This window comes from Rhizophagus irregularis, chromosome 21 (genome assembly GCF_026210795.1).
Source record: "Rhizophagus irregularis chromosome 21, complete sequence".
Lineage (NCBI taxonomy): Eukaryota > Fungi > Glomeromycota > Glomeromycetes > Glomerales > Glomeraceae > Rhizophagus > Rhizophagus irregularis.
The window spans coordinates 3,720,955-3,735,760 of NC_089449.1; the positions used below are offsets into that span (position 1 = coordinate 3,720,955).

A 14,806-nucleotide genomic window follows, 5' to 3' on the forward strand; every position below is an offset into this window, starting at 1 on the left:
GAAACATACAAGTGGTATGATAACTCGATTTAAAATCGGAAAATGAAAGAATCTAAGATTAATGACGTTATATGGACGAATGGAAGATTTCGCCCGTCCCGTTTAACTGAAGAACAAGAATTGTTAGTGGATAAACTAATATTAAAATAAAGAAGTAAAGAACATTTAGAAACTTTGGGTTATTAAACAACCTAAAAGTTATGTTGATTGATGTCGGCCATGTTATTCTAGTGGAAATCCTGTAGTTGATAAATTTTATTCATAAAGGCGATATAACACTCGTCATAAGATTATAGAGAAAGTAAAATATTTGGCTAAGACATGTTTTGGAACTGTTTATAAAGCATTTTGTAAAAGATAAGGACCTATATTAGATGTGAAAACAATAATTGGATGAACAATGATAGAAGTGTTGTTTTGAAATATTTACATAACTCACAAGATAATATAGACGAATTTTTAAGAGAGGTAAAATATCTATTTATCCAAATTTTAATTATATTAGCATTTTAAGCGTTCTAACGTAAAATTTTTTCAGGTTGAATTGTTATTGTGAATGATAATGAGAGTATCAGAGTGAATCGCTGCTATGGTATTACCAAAAATCCAGAAATAAATGAGTATATTATGATAATGGATTGTGGGACAAATGGTAGTTTAAGACAGTATCTAGATAAGAGTTTTATTTCACTTAAGTGGGATCAAAAGTTTGATATTTTGTCTAGTATAGGACGTGGCCTTACATAGCATCCATAAACATGGATTAATTCATCGCGATTTTTATTTTGGAAATATGGATAGTTGATATTAATCAAATGACTTATGTTATCTGATTTGGGATTATATCGACTAATGAATGCTCAAGAACGGAACCATTGCATATAAAATTCCTCAATCAATGTTGGGATGATGACATAGGTGATATGGGGTGTTTATTTATGGGTTATGAGGAGAGAGATTATTTATAAGGAAAATGCTGAGACCTGTATACAAGTTAAATAAGCAGATAAAATTAATAAGGATTTGCCTGCAATTCTATCAAATACTAATATACTACATATACTCAAAGTAGTTTATACAAGTAGACTTTTAGATTTTACAGATCTTCCAGAATCCCAATTTAATCAATTTAAATATTGATTTTGAGGGTATTACATTAATATTGTTTAAATCTTAATTATTTATTAATTAACATATAAAATAACAGATATTAAAAGAAATCAAAAAATTTTCATTTTGTTTTATATTAATAAAATTTATTTGAATAATTTTCATATAAAAAAAGATTATAAAGAGAACCATCAAATTGTACTTTAGTTGACCTTATTTCGAATTATCTTATCATCAAATACTAAATAAATCAGAAATTAGCTGCACAAATCCAAAGCAACATGTTTTCTTTCACAAACAACAGAGTTCAATATTAATCTGCAGAAAACGAATTGGGACGACCCAAGATTTAAAAAATATTTCCTTTCGCCGATACACTACAATATTCAGATCTAAAGCAATGATCTACGTGGAAGCATAGCAGACTGGAATTAACAGGAACTAAAATAAAGAATCATTCTGATCTGTGCATCTTGATCTCTTATTATATTACAATTTCCAAAGGCAATGAACCGATTATCTTCGTACAAACATACCAGACCATCAATTTTATTTTGCTGACAAGCATTTGGAAGACGAGCATACCATAATTACCATATCAATATTCCATACTGCATCAAGCAAAAGTTAAAACGAACCAAGGTCAATTGGAATAGAATTGAGCCAAGAAAAAGGTGTCATCATAATATGGCTCGTAACCTTGGCTATTAGATAAATTATATTGAAATTCTATACTTTTATACTCTTATAATTCAAAGATTGCGTATAAAAGTCAACTTTTTGTATAAAAATTGAGTTAGTTCTGTTAAAACAAAAAAGTACCATAGCACCTGATATCTATTATTCAACTAAAGGTACATCCTATAAAGATGAATTGATAAATATGGTTTGCTTAGAGAATATGGTAGTGGATCATAGAAATCTTATTCAACCATTGGATTTAACATTGCAGAGTGTAACAAATGACAGTATATTGTATTTTTTAATTTTTTATTGACGTAAATACTAATATGTAGATAAAGGAATTATTAGAAGAGTCAGGTAACAAGCTAAAACGGCATATATGATCAAAATTGTTCTTTCAAATTTCAGTCAATGGAAAAAATGAATAATGATCATAGAATTATACCAAAAACTTGATGATACGATGATACAAGATATTGGGAATAGTAATATTAAATTTTAGAAATATGATTAAAACGAAATAAATAAAATATATAAATAATAAAGTTTTGAAATGTGTATAAATTAATGAAGTCGTTATCCGAATCACATGTAACTGCCAAATTATAGCGGGCTACCATTATTTGGAGTCTAATAGTCTAATACTATAGTCCATTAGTCCATATGCCCAAATGTTTCATCAAATCATCACTGATCATATTTCTAGTCGAAATTAAATTACAAATAACTAGACAAGTAAAGTTATTTTATTCTTTAAACTCGTCGCAAAAGAAACAATTCCAATTCATATGTTGACATGTAATTATGTTTAACATGTAATTATAAATGAAGGCATGGTTTAGAATCAAGGTGGCTGTGCATTGCAATAATTTAGAAAGCCACGGGGGCTGCTCATATTTTGTGAATACGTATAGTAATGTTGAATATTGTAATAACAATTGACGGGACATATTGCTCTTTCGCCACGATAATCTTTAAGTACATATTATATAACATGAAACTTGAATGATATGTTTGACATTACTAATGAAAAACGTATTTTCAAAGAGAAAAAAAAGCTTTCCCAAACATGAAATTAAAAACAATACTATTAAATAATATTTATAAGAAATTTGAATTTCAATTTTTAGTTTCATTAATATTATTAAGCAATTATAATGGTACTTCCGCAAAAAGTGAAGATAATGGAGGATCTCGATGGGTATTTTGGACATATGGGGCGAACGGGGAACGACAATGTGCAAATTTATGTATTCTTTTTATATTAATTTTAATCTTATCCTTAATTATTTGTTGCGGTTGGAGTATTTGGTATTATAGTAATAAAACGAAATCAGATAAAGGTGAAAGTAGAACTCGTGTTTTAATGTTAATTGAAGAAGCTAAAAATAATCTACCTAAAGAAGAATTACCATCTTCAGAACATATTGCTGAGATACAAAGTTTTGGAGGAGCAAGAGCATGGGTATGGGAATCCGATACATTAGATCAAAAAGTTTTAATTCATGGGGAAAGAGAATTTATTGAATTTTTAGATAATATGGATACCAGTATACAAACCAATTATCCTTGTTTTGTGCCCGTTTTTGAAGAAGGGGAAGGAGTTATTGTTGAAGGTGAACAAATTAGATATTCTGAAACGATGTTTGTACAACCTCTAAAAACACCACATAGAAAATTACATTATTACGAAATGACAATATTAAAATATACGGATCCTGACAACACTAATAATATTGCTATTGGTTTAGCCACTAAACCTTACTTTCATAATAGATTACCTGGTTTAAATTTATATTCTGTTGGTTATCATTCTATAAACGGTCAAAAATTTAATAATGATAATATTGGGAATGAATACGGACCTGATTGGACAAAAGTTGAGGACACTGTTGGTTGCGGGTATTATTCTGATAGTGGGGAAGTTTTCTTCACTAAGAATGGAAAATTTTTGGGTAACGCTTTTACCAACATAAAGCATATTTGGTTTCCAACAATTGGCGCTAGTAGTCCTTGTATGGTCGAAATTAATTTTGGAGATAATCCTGATAATGAATTTAAATACAAAGAAGCCATAGGTTATGGCCCTGGTGGGCCCATTCTATTAAGTAAGAGAAGAAGTTTAAAAAGTCGTGGTAGCATTAAAGGTTCGCCCAGTGAAAGCAAGACATAAATGAGAGATCAGCAATGGGTCATGTGACATTTTTTTCGAAGTTCGATATCTTAATAAAATTACTTTATTCAATAGAAATTGTAATATACTGTAAATACATATAAAATAATAATATAAAAATAAATTTACATTTATGATATTTATACTGTATATTTATAACATATATTAATATAATTTTACTTACCTAATACATATGGGTTTTCCTTAATTTTTTTTGTTTTATTTAAATTTCATTGGTTAAAAAAAAATCCGATTTACTGATTTCTTTTTTTTTTCATTATTTCTTATTTTTTCTAACTTCTTCCATAGAATCAAAACTTTCTCTTCTAGAACTACTTTTCACATGATTTAATTCCATAGGAGGAGGTGATAATTTACTATGACCAGGTGCGTAATTTGTATAATTGCCATCCAAATAATTTTGGGTATAATTAAAATCATTTTTGGGAGTAGAATAATATGTTGGAGAATTATAATATGATGAATTATATGGTGTTGCAACGGGAGGAGGATAATATGGTGAAGTAGTAGAATCTGAATTATAACTATTGGTATCATTTTCATCAGCTTCAATTTTATTTATTTTATCAGTCCTATTTCTTTTCCTTATTCTGTAGCATCTCCAAATTCCGCATCCAATAATAAATAAAATAATTGTTGGTACCAATGCAGCTGTAAGGATACATAAATTACCACAAGAACGTTGTCCATTTCCACCGGAATAAAAAAATACCCATGAAGATGATTTTGAAGAATGATTTCCTGATGGATATGAAGATTTATCACTTGACGAGACTTTATTTTTACTAACATCGACATCACCTCCACTACTCCCACCTTTACTTCCCCCACTTTTTCCTCCTTTTCCACCTCCTTTACTAAGTACTAGATCATTGGAAACTATTAAATAAAAGAGAATTGATATTATAAAATATCTTTTAAACTTTCTTGCATATTTATTTAAAAAAATAATTTCCATTATATCCGGTACGTTCGTCTTAAAATTCTACTATTATAAATATTTTCTTAAAACCTTATAAAAATAAAAAATTAAATTTTATTTTCCTTTTTCTTTTTTTTGTTAAAAAAAAGCAAAGAAAAAAAAATAGAAAGTTAGCAATTGTAATTTATCTAGGAAATATTATAATACTTTACAAATTTCTATAAACTATTGTTCATTTTTATCATTCTGCGTGTGATACAATAAATAAATATTTGATATAAATAATACACTTACTTTGTAAATTTTACAGATATTACAATTTTACAATCTTATATTTTTGTCTATAATTTTGATTACAGTATATATATGTTTATTTACAGTATATATATGTCTTTATTGTAATACTGTTTATTTACCCAGAATTCTACCAAAGAACCCAAAGAATGTTCTGTCAATCATCTACTCCTAATTCGTACTGAAACGCAAATAGAATTTTCCTTGCTTAAATTCTACAATATTAAAATTTTTTTTCAATTCTGAATCGAATATTCCAAAATATTCTAGAATTCAAGAGTATTACACGGGAATCTTATAAATTGACGACGAATATTTTTATGTACAGTTTCTTTTGTAATTTTCATTGTTGACTTCATTTGTAAAATTGATTATTTTATAATTATTTACCGTGAAGAGGAATTAATTAAACGGAATGGTCCGTATTGTTTGCCTTCTTAAGATATTAATACAATATTTATCGCAATTGGATCAGCAATGGCATTGGTAATCTAGTGTTACATGATTTGTACACGTTACAACAATGGGCGAAATTGCCTGACTGTATTGACAATAATAAAGTTTATTGTAAATTATTAATTTGGCAAGTTATTGACAATCTACTTTATTAATTTCGGGTCAGTTAATACTGTATATGTTAATATGTTTAATTACATGGTTGTGATTATGATGGTATTTGTTTATAATACAATTATGAAACAAATGATATGATATGATTTTTATCCCCGATCTTTAACCATTTATCAATGAATTATTGTATTACTTCCAGTAATTTATAATCATAATTAACGTTTCACTGATTGAACAATATTAATTAAATTGCGGAGTTCCCGGCGGTTGGAGTCTGGAGTCCTAAGAACCGGGTTCTCCAACAAATAATACGTGACATAATTATAATACCACAGATCAGAGTATGTGGTACAATCTTTAATTCCGGATAAATCCTTTTTAAATGCAAGAAGCAAAAAAAAAATAGGTATATATATTTTTTTCATCTTTTCATTTTTTTTTAAAAAAAATTATGAATAATATTTACGATTCTTCGTCAACAAAGTGATTTTCTTTGAATTCGGGAAAACTGTCTTAATACACAATACGATTTCAACTTACACCCTTCTATTTAAGTAAAAAACTCCGAGACCACTCGGAGAGCAAGAAGTTAAAATCCCTAGATAATTTATAGAAGAGATAAGAGCGTTAACAAAATTTTTTCTGGACGAAATCATCACTTATATCGAAAAAAAATTCCATTATGAACCAAAGGAAGTAAAAGACTTATTTGAAGTCCTCGCGAAAAATTGCAGAGGAAATCCGTGGACCCGAAAAAAAATTTAATTTTATTCATTATATATTCAAATAATAATAATATTATTATTAATATTTGATTTAAATGATTTTCTTTAACTTCTTCAGCATTACATCTCAAGTCATAAATTCGCATTGTGCTATTTAACATCCATTTTCTGCTGCTTTATTATACCAATAAATAGCTTTTTCAAGTATTTTTTCAGTATCCTCACCCTTTTCATAATTTTATGCAATATTATATTCTTTTTCAGCAACCATTATGTACTTTTTCTTTATTAGTATCAGTTCCAATTCCTTTATCATAACATCTCTATATTTTTGTTCAGCTGATCTTTGATATAATTCTTTATTCCGCGTCATTTTATTTCCTTTTTTGCTGATTTTTGGAAAATAACGAAAGGCCTTTGCTTAATTTTAATTCATAAAAAACAATCTCCAAATAAATAAAATAAATATTGAAACAATAAACCAAAATTTTATAATCATTAAATGCTTTATTTTCATCCTTTCAACACCTTTACCCAATTTAAGATAAAGCCTCCATTTTTAGGTTGTCCAATAATACTTCGGTACTTTGGCTTTTCAATACCAATTAAATTCCAAATTTTATCTTGTTTAGTTCCATAACCATCATTATAACATTTGTCAACACAAAATTATGCGATTGAATAGTTTTTAGTTGCTGCCTTTGTAAATGCTTCGTCTTCATTACATTTTGATTCAATATTATAATTATGAAATAATTCAAGAAACCAAACATATTATGGTATTTTATCCGTAACTTGTTTTAATTTGAATACTTTTTGATTGATAATATACTTAGTGTTCCGATCCGTAATCTGGCCAATCCGGATTAAATTCAGATATCCGCATCCTACATTTTTAGGCGGATGGGTCCATTTGTGAATCCGGATGGCAATCCTAGGATTTTGATTCGGATTATTTATAAAATATATATATATATATATCATTCTCAATTTTCAGTTTTTCACCATTTGAAAATTTTTTCATGAGCCATATCAATTGAGGAAATTCATAATAATTAATTTATCAACAATTATATTAATGAAGTTATTGAAGTTATTGAAATAAATCTACTGGTAGATCATTAATATATTTGGGTATCTGGCACTTCATTTATTAGTAAATATTTTTTCTTGAACTGATTCAATCTCAGTATCTGATTGAATATATTTTTTACCAATAAACTTGCTTTCCAATGCATCATTTATAATAGATTAAGGAAGCTTGAACCACTTGGTATGTTCAGAAGATTCAGAAAATCAAATATTTGATATTTCAAAAATCAATACAGTCAACTCTGGATATAACGAACCCTCCGTTCCAGGAGGTTTAGTTCAGTATATAGTGAATTCGTTATATAATATACCGAACTAGTTTTCTTTATAGGTAATTTAGGCCAAATTTGTAATGCTGGCCAAAATTATAATTTCTTTTAACATAAATTTTTGAAAAAATTACTAGTAATTCTGGCCAGCACTATAAAATTGGCCTGGACTACTATATAGTCACATGACCGTTCGTTATAGAAAGTATAAAGTTATTATATAGCTGATATATAGGGGCTGGTTAAGTTTGGTTCGGATGTGTTATATAGTGTTTTATTATAAAAGTTCGTTATATCCAGTGAAATTATTTATAAAAAATCGGTTCTGGAAATTATGATTCGGTATAGTGAGGTTTCGGTACAAACAGGTTCGTTATAACCAGAGTCGACTGTATAATCAAATCAAGTATTAAACATCATTAACCTTGGATATACTTTTAGAGCTAGATCTAAATTATAATCTTCATTACATAAAGATTTACGGCCAGTTGAAATCTGCCATAAATATATTATCTACATGCTATATTTTCGAATTAATGTTTTCTTTAACATCAACCCAACTCCTCTTATTCTCTTCCTCTCTCTCTTCCCCCTTCAATTACTGCTTTCATTTCATATCATAATTTGCATATGTTGATTTTAAATGATCTGAATAATTATAAATATTCAAAATTTCGTCGTCCTCTTCAAATAGTTTACCGGCTTCTTTCCACTCTTTCAATGTAGTTAAATTAATATCTTTCTTGAAAGGTTCCCTCATTCCAGGCTTTTACAAAAATTCTAAAGCCCTTTGGTGTCATAAAGCTTGCATATTGATAAGGTTCTTTTTCATATTTTATACACAAGCTGATCGCGCCACACAAGTCACAAATTTGTCAGAAGATCTGTGGCAGTTGGAGTCCTGAATACGAGGTAATAGGTGATGAAAGCACGTGGGCGCAATCAAGATAATGTGATTATTTTTCAATACTGGATGGACTGTCAAAGCAAAAATGTAAGACTATTGGCTTCAATTAGCTAGTCGTAGATTTAAAATTACATAAGCCCTGTTCATTTTTAGATCGTATTGGATTGACCGAAAAAATGTATAATCAATCAGATCATAGTTACAATTGAGCACAATTTTTAATTGATCGGATTGGTTATATATCCATAATAGCTTATAGGGCAAAAAACACGTAGTTGTTGTTTATTATGTTTATTATAATATCGATCAGGGAAAAACACCAATTTTTGTAGATCGGCTTGACTGACCGCTAACCGCATCAGTAACCAATTATTTTGGGGTACAAATTTGCAGTCAATCCAGTCCGATCTAGAAATGAACAGGGTTATAATTTAACTATAGGTAAAGTAGATACAAAACCATTGATCTGTAATTTATGTACTTAAATTTTGATAAGTCCAAACGCTGTTACCCTATAAAAAATATGTATACGGTTTTTATACTGTATATACGTATTTTTGATACAATTTGCATTTTTACATACGGCATATCAGTATAATGTATACTGTTCGCAAAATGTGCTTAGTAAAAAATACAATAAAGTATACGGTAAACATACTGTGTGATACGGTATATTAAATTCATACGTCTATAACGTATATCATTTCTACTGTATATCAGTATTTTGTATACAGTTCACAAAAATATTGTAAATAAAGGATACGGTATACGTATTATTCTACAGTATATTAAAATTCATACGTTTATAACGTATTTTCTACAGATATACACAGGTCAAATAAATAAAAATCAGATTTTTGCCCTTTTTAATATGGCTGTCTGATTTTTTGGCAATTTTAATATAATATTTCCGATTTTAATAAATATTTCTGATTTTAATATAATATTTCTGATTTTTAACATGAAATTGCCGATTTTTGATTATTTGTAATAGGATTTTTCGATTTTAATATATAACATGTGATTATGTATTACGGTTTAATATTTATTTATTAACTTAGATTTTTTTTTTTTATTTCAGTTATAATTATTTTTTTGCCTTAAAAACTTTACTAAAATACTTTTTAAATACTTTATAAAATAGAATTAAAATATTTTTTTTCTTAAATATAAATACATTTAAATTAAATAACTCATAATTTAAAATATAAACAAATATTATATTTTTTTTACATATATTTCAAAGTATGGTTTGAGCATTTTGGCTGAAGTAAATCTTATTCTTTTAATTAAAAGTAGTTTAGTAAGTTTAAAACTGTTAAGATCATAAAAGTACAGTTAATATTTTTGGAATTATTTACATTTTTTATATTATACAGTAGTATTAAGTTACAAATTTTTTTACCTTCAGAGCGTATTTTGAGATCTTTAGCCAAAGTAAATCAACTTCTTATATTAATTGTAAGTTGTTCGGCAGGTTAAAATCTACTTGGATATTAATTTTCACGAAGGTACAGTTAATACTTGATGAGTTATTTACAATTTTCACAACAGTACTCATTCACGACTTTTATTTTTTTCATTTTGTCACTTCAGAGCGTATTTTGAGCACTTTATCCAAAGTAAACCAACTTCTTATATTAATTGAAAGTTGTTTAGCATGTCAAAATCTACTTGAATATTAATTTTCACGAAGGTACAGTTAATACTTGATGAGTTATTCACGATTTTCACAATGGTACTCATTTACGAATTTTATTTTTTTCCGTTTTGTCACTTCAGAGCGTATTTTGAGCACTTCAGTCAAAGTAAATCGACTTCTTTTATTAATTGAAAGTTGTTTGGCATGTCAAAATCTACTTGAATATTAATTTTCACGAAGGTACAGTTAATACTTGATGAGTTATTCATGATTTTCACAATGGTACTCATTTACGAATTTTATTTTTTTCCGTTTTGTCACTTCAGAGCGTATTTTGAGCACTTTAGTCAAAGTAAATCGACTTCTTTTATTAATTGAAAGTTGTTTAGCATGTCAAAATCTACTTGGATATTAATTTATACGAAGGTACAGTTAATATTTAATAAGTTATTCACGATTTTCACAACGGTACTCATTTGCGAATTTTATTTTTTCCATTTTGTTACTTCAGAGCGTATTTTAAGCACTTTAGCCAAAGTAAATCGACTTCTTTTATTAATTAAAAATTGTTCAGCAGCTTAGAATCTACTTGAATATTTATTTTAATGAAGGCACAGTTAATATTTGTGGAGTTATTAATTTTTTATAATTGTGCGTATTACATTAAATTACAAGTAAATTTATATTCTTAATGTATTTTGTTTAAAATTTAATTATTTAAGATTAGTTTTTTATTTAATATTGCTTAATAAAATATTTTTTAAATTTTAATTCAATATTACAATATAATTTTTTATAAAAATATATATTTCATAATGTATATACAATTTTTTTGTATAGTGAAAAAACTGAAAAATGTGGTTAAGAATTGGTAATACGGCTGTAAAAAGTCACAAATCGGACAAATATAGCTAAAATCAGCCAATTTTTATTTATTTGACGTGTGATAGAGTAAGTTTTTCTACACTTTAAAGCATCAAACAATACTAGTATCTGCTAATATGTACTACCCAAAAACTCACTGATGTAAAATCACAATTATTAAAAAATTCACAAGAATTTTTGTTAATACTGTTTAATTTTTAAGTTCAAAGTCCGATTGATAATACTAAATTCAAAACTCAATTATAAATCATTTTTATAAATTATAATTTAAAAATTAACAATTAAGGAAAATTCTCAAATTTTTCATTTTTATAAATTATAATTTCTAATTTAATAATTTAGTATTGGTTTTAATTTAAAAATTAAGCAGTATTAAGGAAAATTCATTGAATTTTTCTTAATACTACTTAATTCTAATTTAACTAATTTAGTATTAAGGTTTTAATTTAAAAATTAAGCAGTATCAAGGAAAATTCTTGCAAATTTTTCTTAATACTGCTTAATTCTAATTTAACTAATTTAGTATTAAGGCTTTAATTTAAAAATTAAGCAGTATCAAGGAAAATTCTTGCAAATTTTTCTTAATACTGCTTAATTCTAATTTAACTAATTTAGTATTAAGGCTTTAATTTAAAAATTAAGCAGTATCAAGGAAAATTCTTGCGAATTTTTCTTAATACTGCTTATATCTGCCAATTCGTGAAATTAGCCAAACATAAAGATTTGCACATTTTAACAAGAATTATGTTTCACAAGCTTAAATTGTATGTGTTACATAATCAGATGATCTAAATCTATCAAAAAATAAAAAAAAATTTTTAACGTTTATTCAAAAATAACAATGGCAACTACTTTCTTTTTCAATCACTTTTCAATCACTTTTCAATCAGATTTTTGTTAGGTGACTTAGAAAAGTTTATAGGCATATATAGCAGGTTTTTTTTAATCAGTAAGTAAGAAAACAAATATTAATAATTTTTATTAATAAGAAAAATCTTTTTTCATTTATTTTTAACCTTATTTCCTTCTTTTTTTTAGTAAAAATATATACAAAATAAAAATGTGAGTTATGATTTAGAGTTTTTGAGATGTTTTTTTTTGTTTTTTACTATACTAATTTTATTCTACTTGTTAATTACTTTTTAAAATTGATTTTATTAATTTATTCAATTTAAAACAGAAATGGCAAATAAAAACTTGTTAAGTAAAGTAAAAAGAGCCCAATAATACCTGTAAAGATTATCTTTTGGTAAGAATTATAATTTTAAAAATTTTTGTGTCAGAGTTTTATTCAATTAACAAAATCGTTAATATCTCGGCGTACATGTATGCTAAACACATATATTTATATTCATATGAAAGCCCAGAATCTACTCTACCTGAACGAAAAAAGATTATTCAAATCGAATTACTAGATGTGAAGATATTAACGATCAAAGTCAAAGGTTAAAAATAAATATATTGAACGTAATTATTCAGCAACTTGTTATCCAATTCATGTGATATTTGGTTTATGGATAGCTCTTGATTACCTCTTTCTAATGAATATAAATTCATTCGTCTAGCACACATACACGTTAAGTTATTCAATATTTTGTCATGACAATTATATTTAAATTTTTTAATTTTAATGATATTATTAAAAAAATCAAAAAATAATATAATCAAATCAATTTTATTTATATCAGCGGTGTGAATCTATCATTTTCATGTAAATTGTATTAGCATTTTCTTAATAAAGTTAGTTTTTTGAATATAAAAACTTAATTCCATAAATCAGTCCATATGTTAATTCTAATTTAACTAATTTAGTAGTATTAAGGCTTTAATTTAAAAATTAAGCAGTATCAAGGAAAATTCTTGCGAATTTTTCTTAATACTGCTTAATTCTAATTTAACTAATTTAATATTAAAGCTTTAATTTAAAAATTAAGCAGTATCAAAGAAAATTCTCACAAATTTTTCTTAATTCTAATTTAGCTAATTTAGTATTAAGACTTTAATTTAAAAATTAAGCAGTATTAAGAAAAATTTTTACAAATTTTCTTATTAAAAAAAAAGAACCTTTAAATTACTAATTAAACTTTAAAAACAATCTGTATGATTTAAATTTTAAAAAAAATACTTCTGCTTTTTAATTTTCGCATTTCTACATTTAACCAATTAAAATTCAGCTGATCGCCGATCACATGCATTAATAACACGTTATTGTTTATTTTTTGTTTATTTTTTCAAAAATATTCTTTTCTCTTCTTTTTTTTTAGAAAAAAAAAGACAATAAAAATGAATACCAAAATTATTTTAACATATAATAATAAAAATTAAATAAAAAACTTATTTTGATAATATATAATATATATATTTGTACCAAACTACTAATTATACAAAAAGTGATATGCACGTATATCAATTAACAATTACTTTCACTAATATCTTTCTGGAATTGTAATGGTGAATTTTAACAATATTAATTAAACAACTATATGTACACCGTTTTATGTTTTTATTTTTATATTAATATTATATGTTAACATATATTAATTATATTTTTTTTTTACTTTTATGTATTTTATTTAATTTTTTTAATATATTACTAACATTACTACTATCGTTTTATTACTTTTTTATATCTAACTAATATATTAATAATATTACTAACTTTTTATTATTTCTTTTTTATATTTAAAATAATGATAATATTACTAATTAAATTTCTTTTTTTTTACTAACCTTTTATTATTCCTTTTTTATATTTAAAATAATGATAATATTACTAATTAAATTTCTTTTTTTTTACTAACCTTTTATTATTCCTTTTTTATAATGATAATATTACTAATTAAATTTCTTTTTTTTTGTTTATATTTTGCTAATATTATTTTTTTTACAAATAGTATATTATTTTATACTAGTTTTTTATTTATATTATTTATAAAAAAATATTTGTATATTTAATATTATTTAATAAAAATTTTATTGATTATAAATGCATTTTAAATTCTGTTTGCAAATATAAAATATACGATTTAATTGAATAATATATACTATTTATCAGTACAAAATATGCAGTTTAAACTGGAAAAAAGTACTGTTTATCAGTATAAAATATACGGTTTATCCTGGAAAAGTATACTGTTCGCAATATAAAATATAAAACAATATACTGTTTATTGGTATAAAACATACGGTTTTTCTACTGTTTACAAGTATAAAACATACGGGTGAAACTGGAAAAATATACTGTATGCAAACCGTATATATGATACGGTGTGCAGAATACTGAATATATACAGTATGTAAAAATACTGTAATTATACGGTAATAATACTATAAATATACTGTTCGCAAAATACGAAAATACAGTATACTAACTGTATATATATTTTTTATAGGGTTAGCATATATAAGAATAGAACCAGATATATAATTCTTTCTTAATCGATAAGGCTATTGTTGTCGAAACTGATACCAATTTTGGGTATCTTATCACGTGATATATTGTAATATCTTTG

At 25.6% G+C, this 14,806-nt stretch overlaps 3 protein-coding genes across 3 annotated transcripts; 2 read left to right on the plus strand and 1 right to left on the minus strand.

The window, feature by feature from the left end:
* Positions 1-2,863: 2,863 nt before the first annotated feature.
* OCT59_014219 (uncharacterized protein) lies at positions 2,864-4,085 on the plus strand (the record flags this gene model as incomplete). Its single annotated transcript, XM_025316803.2, has 1 exon — positions 2,864-4,085. One exon carries the CDS (start codon positions 2,864-2,866, stop codon positions 3,965-3,967), a length of 1,104 nt encoding a protein of 367 aa, XP_025179622.2. The 3' UTR covers positions 3,968-4,085.
* On the minus strand, positions 3,995-5,549 carry OCT59_014220 (uncharacterized protein). The gene is made up of 2 exons (XM_025316802.2): positions 5,205-5,549; positions 3,995-5,038 (listed from the first exon to the last, which is right to left on the minus strand). The coding sequence occupies exon 2, from the start codon at positions 4,944-4,946 to the stop codon at positions 4,245-4,247; it is 702 nt and encodes a 233-aa protein (XP_025179621.1). The 5' UTR covers positions 4,947-5,038; positions 5,205-5,549; the 3' UTR covers positions 3,995-4,244.
* A 4,465-nt stretch (positions 5,550-10,014) lies between these two features.
* Positions 10,015-10,991, plus strand: OCT59_014221 (uncharacterized protein; the record flags this gene model as incomplete). The annotated part of the gene is made up of 7 exons (XM_066142021.1): positions 10,015-10,017; positions 10,245-10,278; positions 10,364-10,417; positions 10,605-10,649; positions 10,736-10,755; positions 10,799-10,835; positions 10,921-10,991. The coding sequence occupies 7 exons, from the start codon at positions 10,015-10,017 to the stop codon at positions 10,989-10,991; spliced, it is 264 nt and encodes an 87-aa protein (XP_066002090.1).
* Between the last annotated feature and the right edge of the window lie 3,815 nt (positions 10,992-14,806).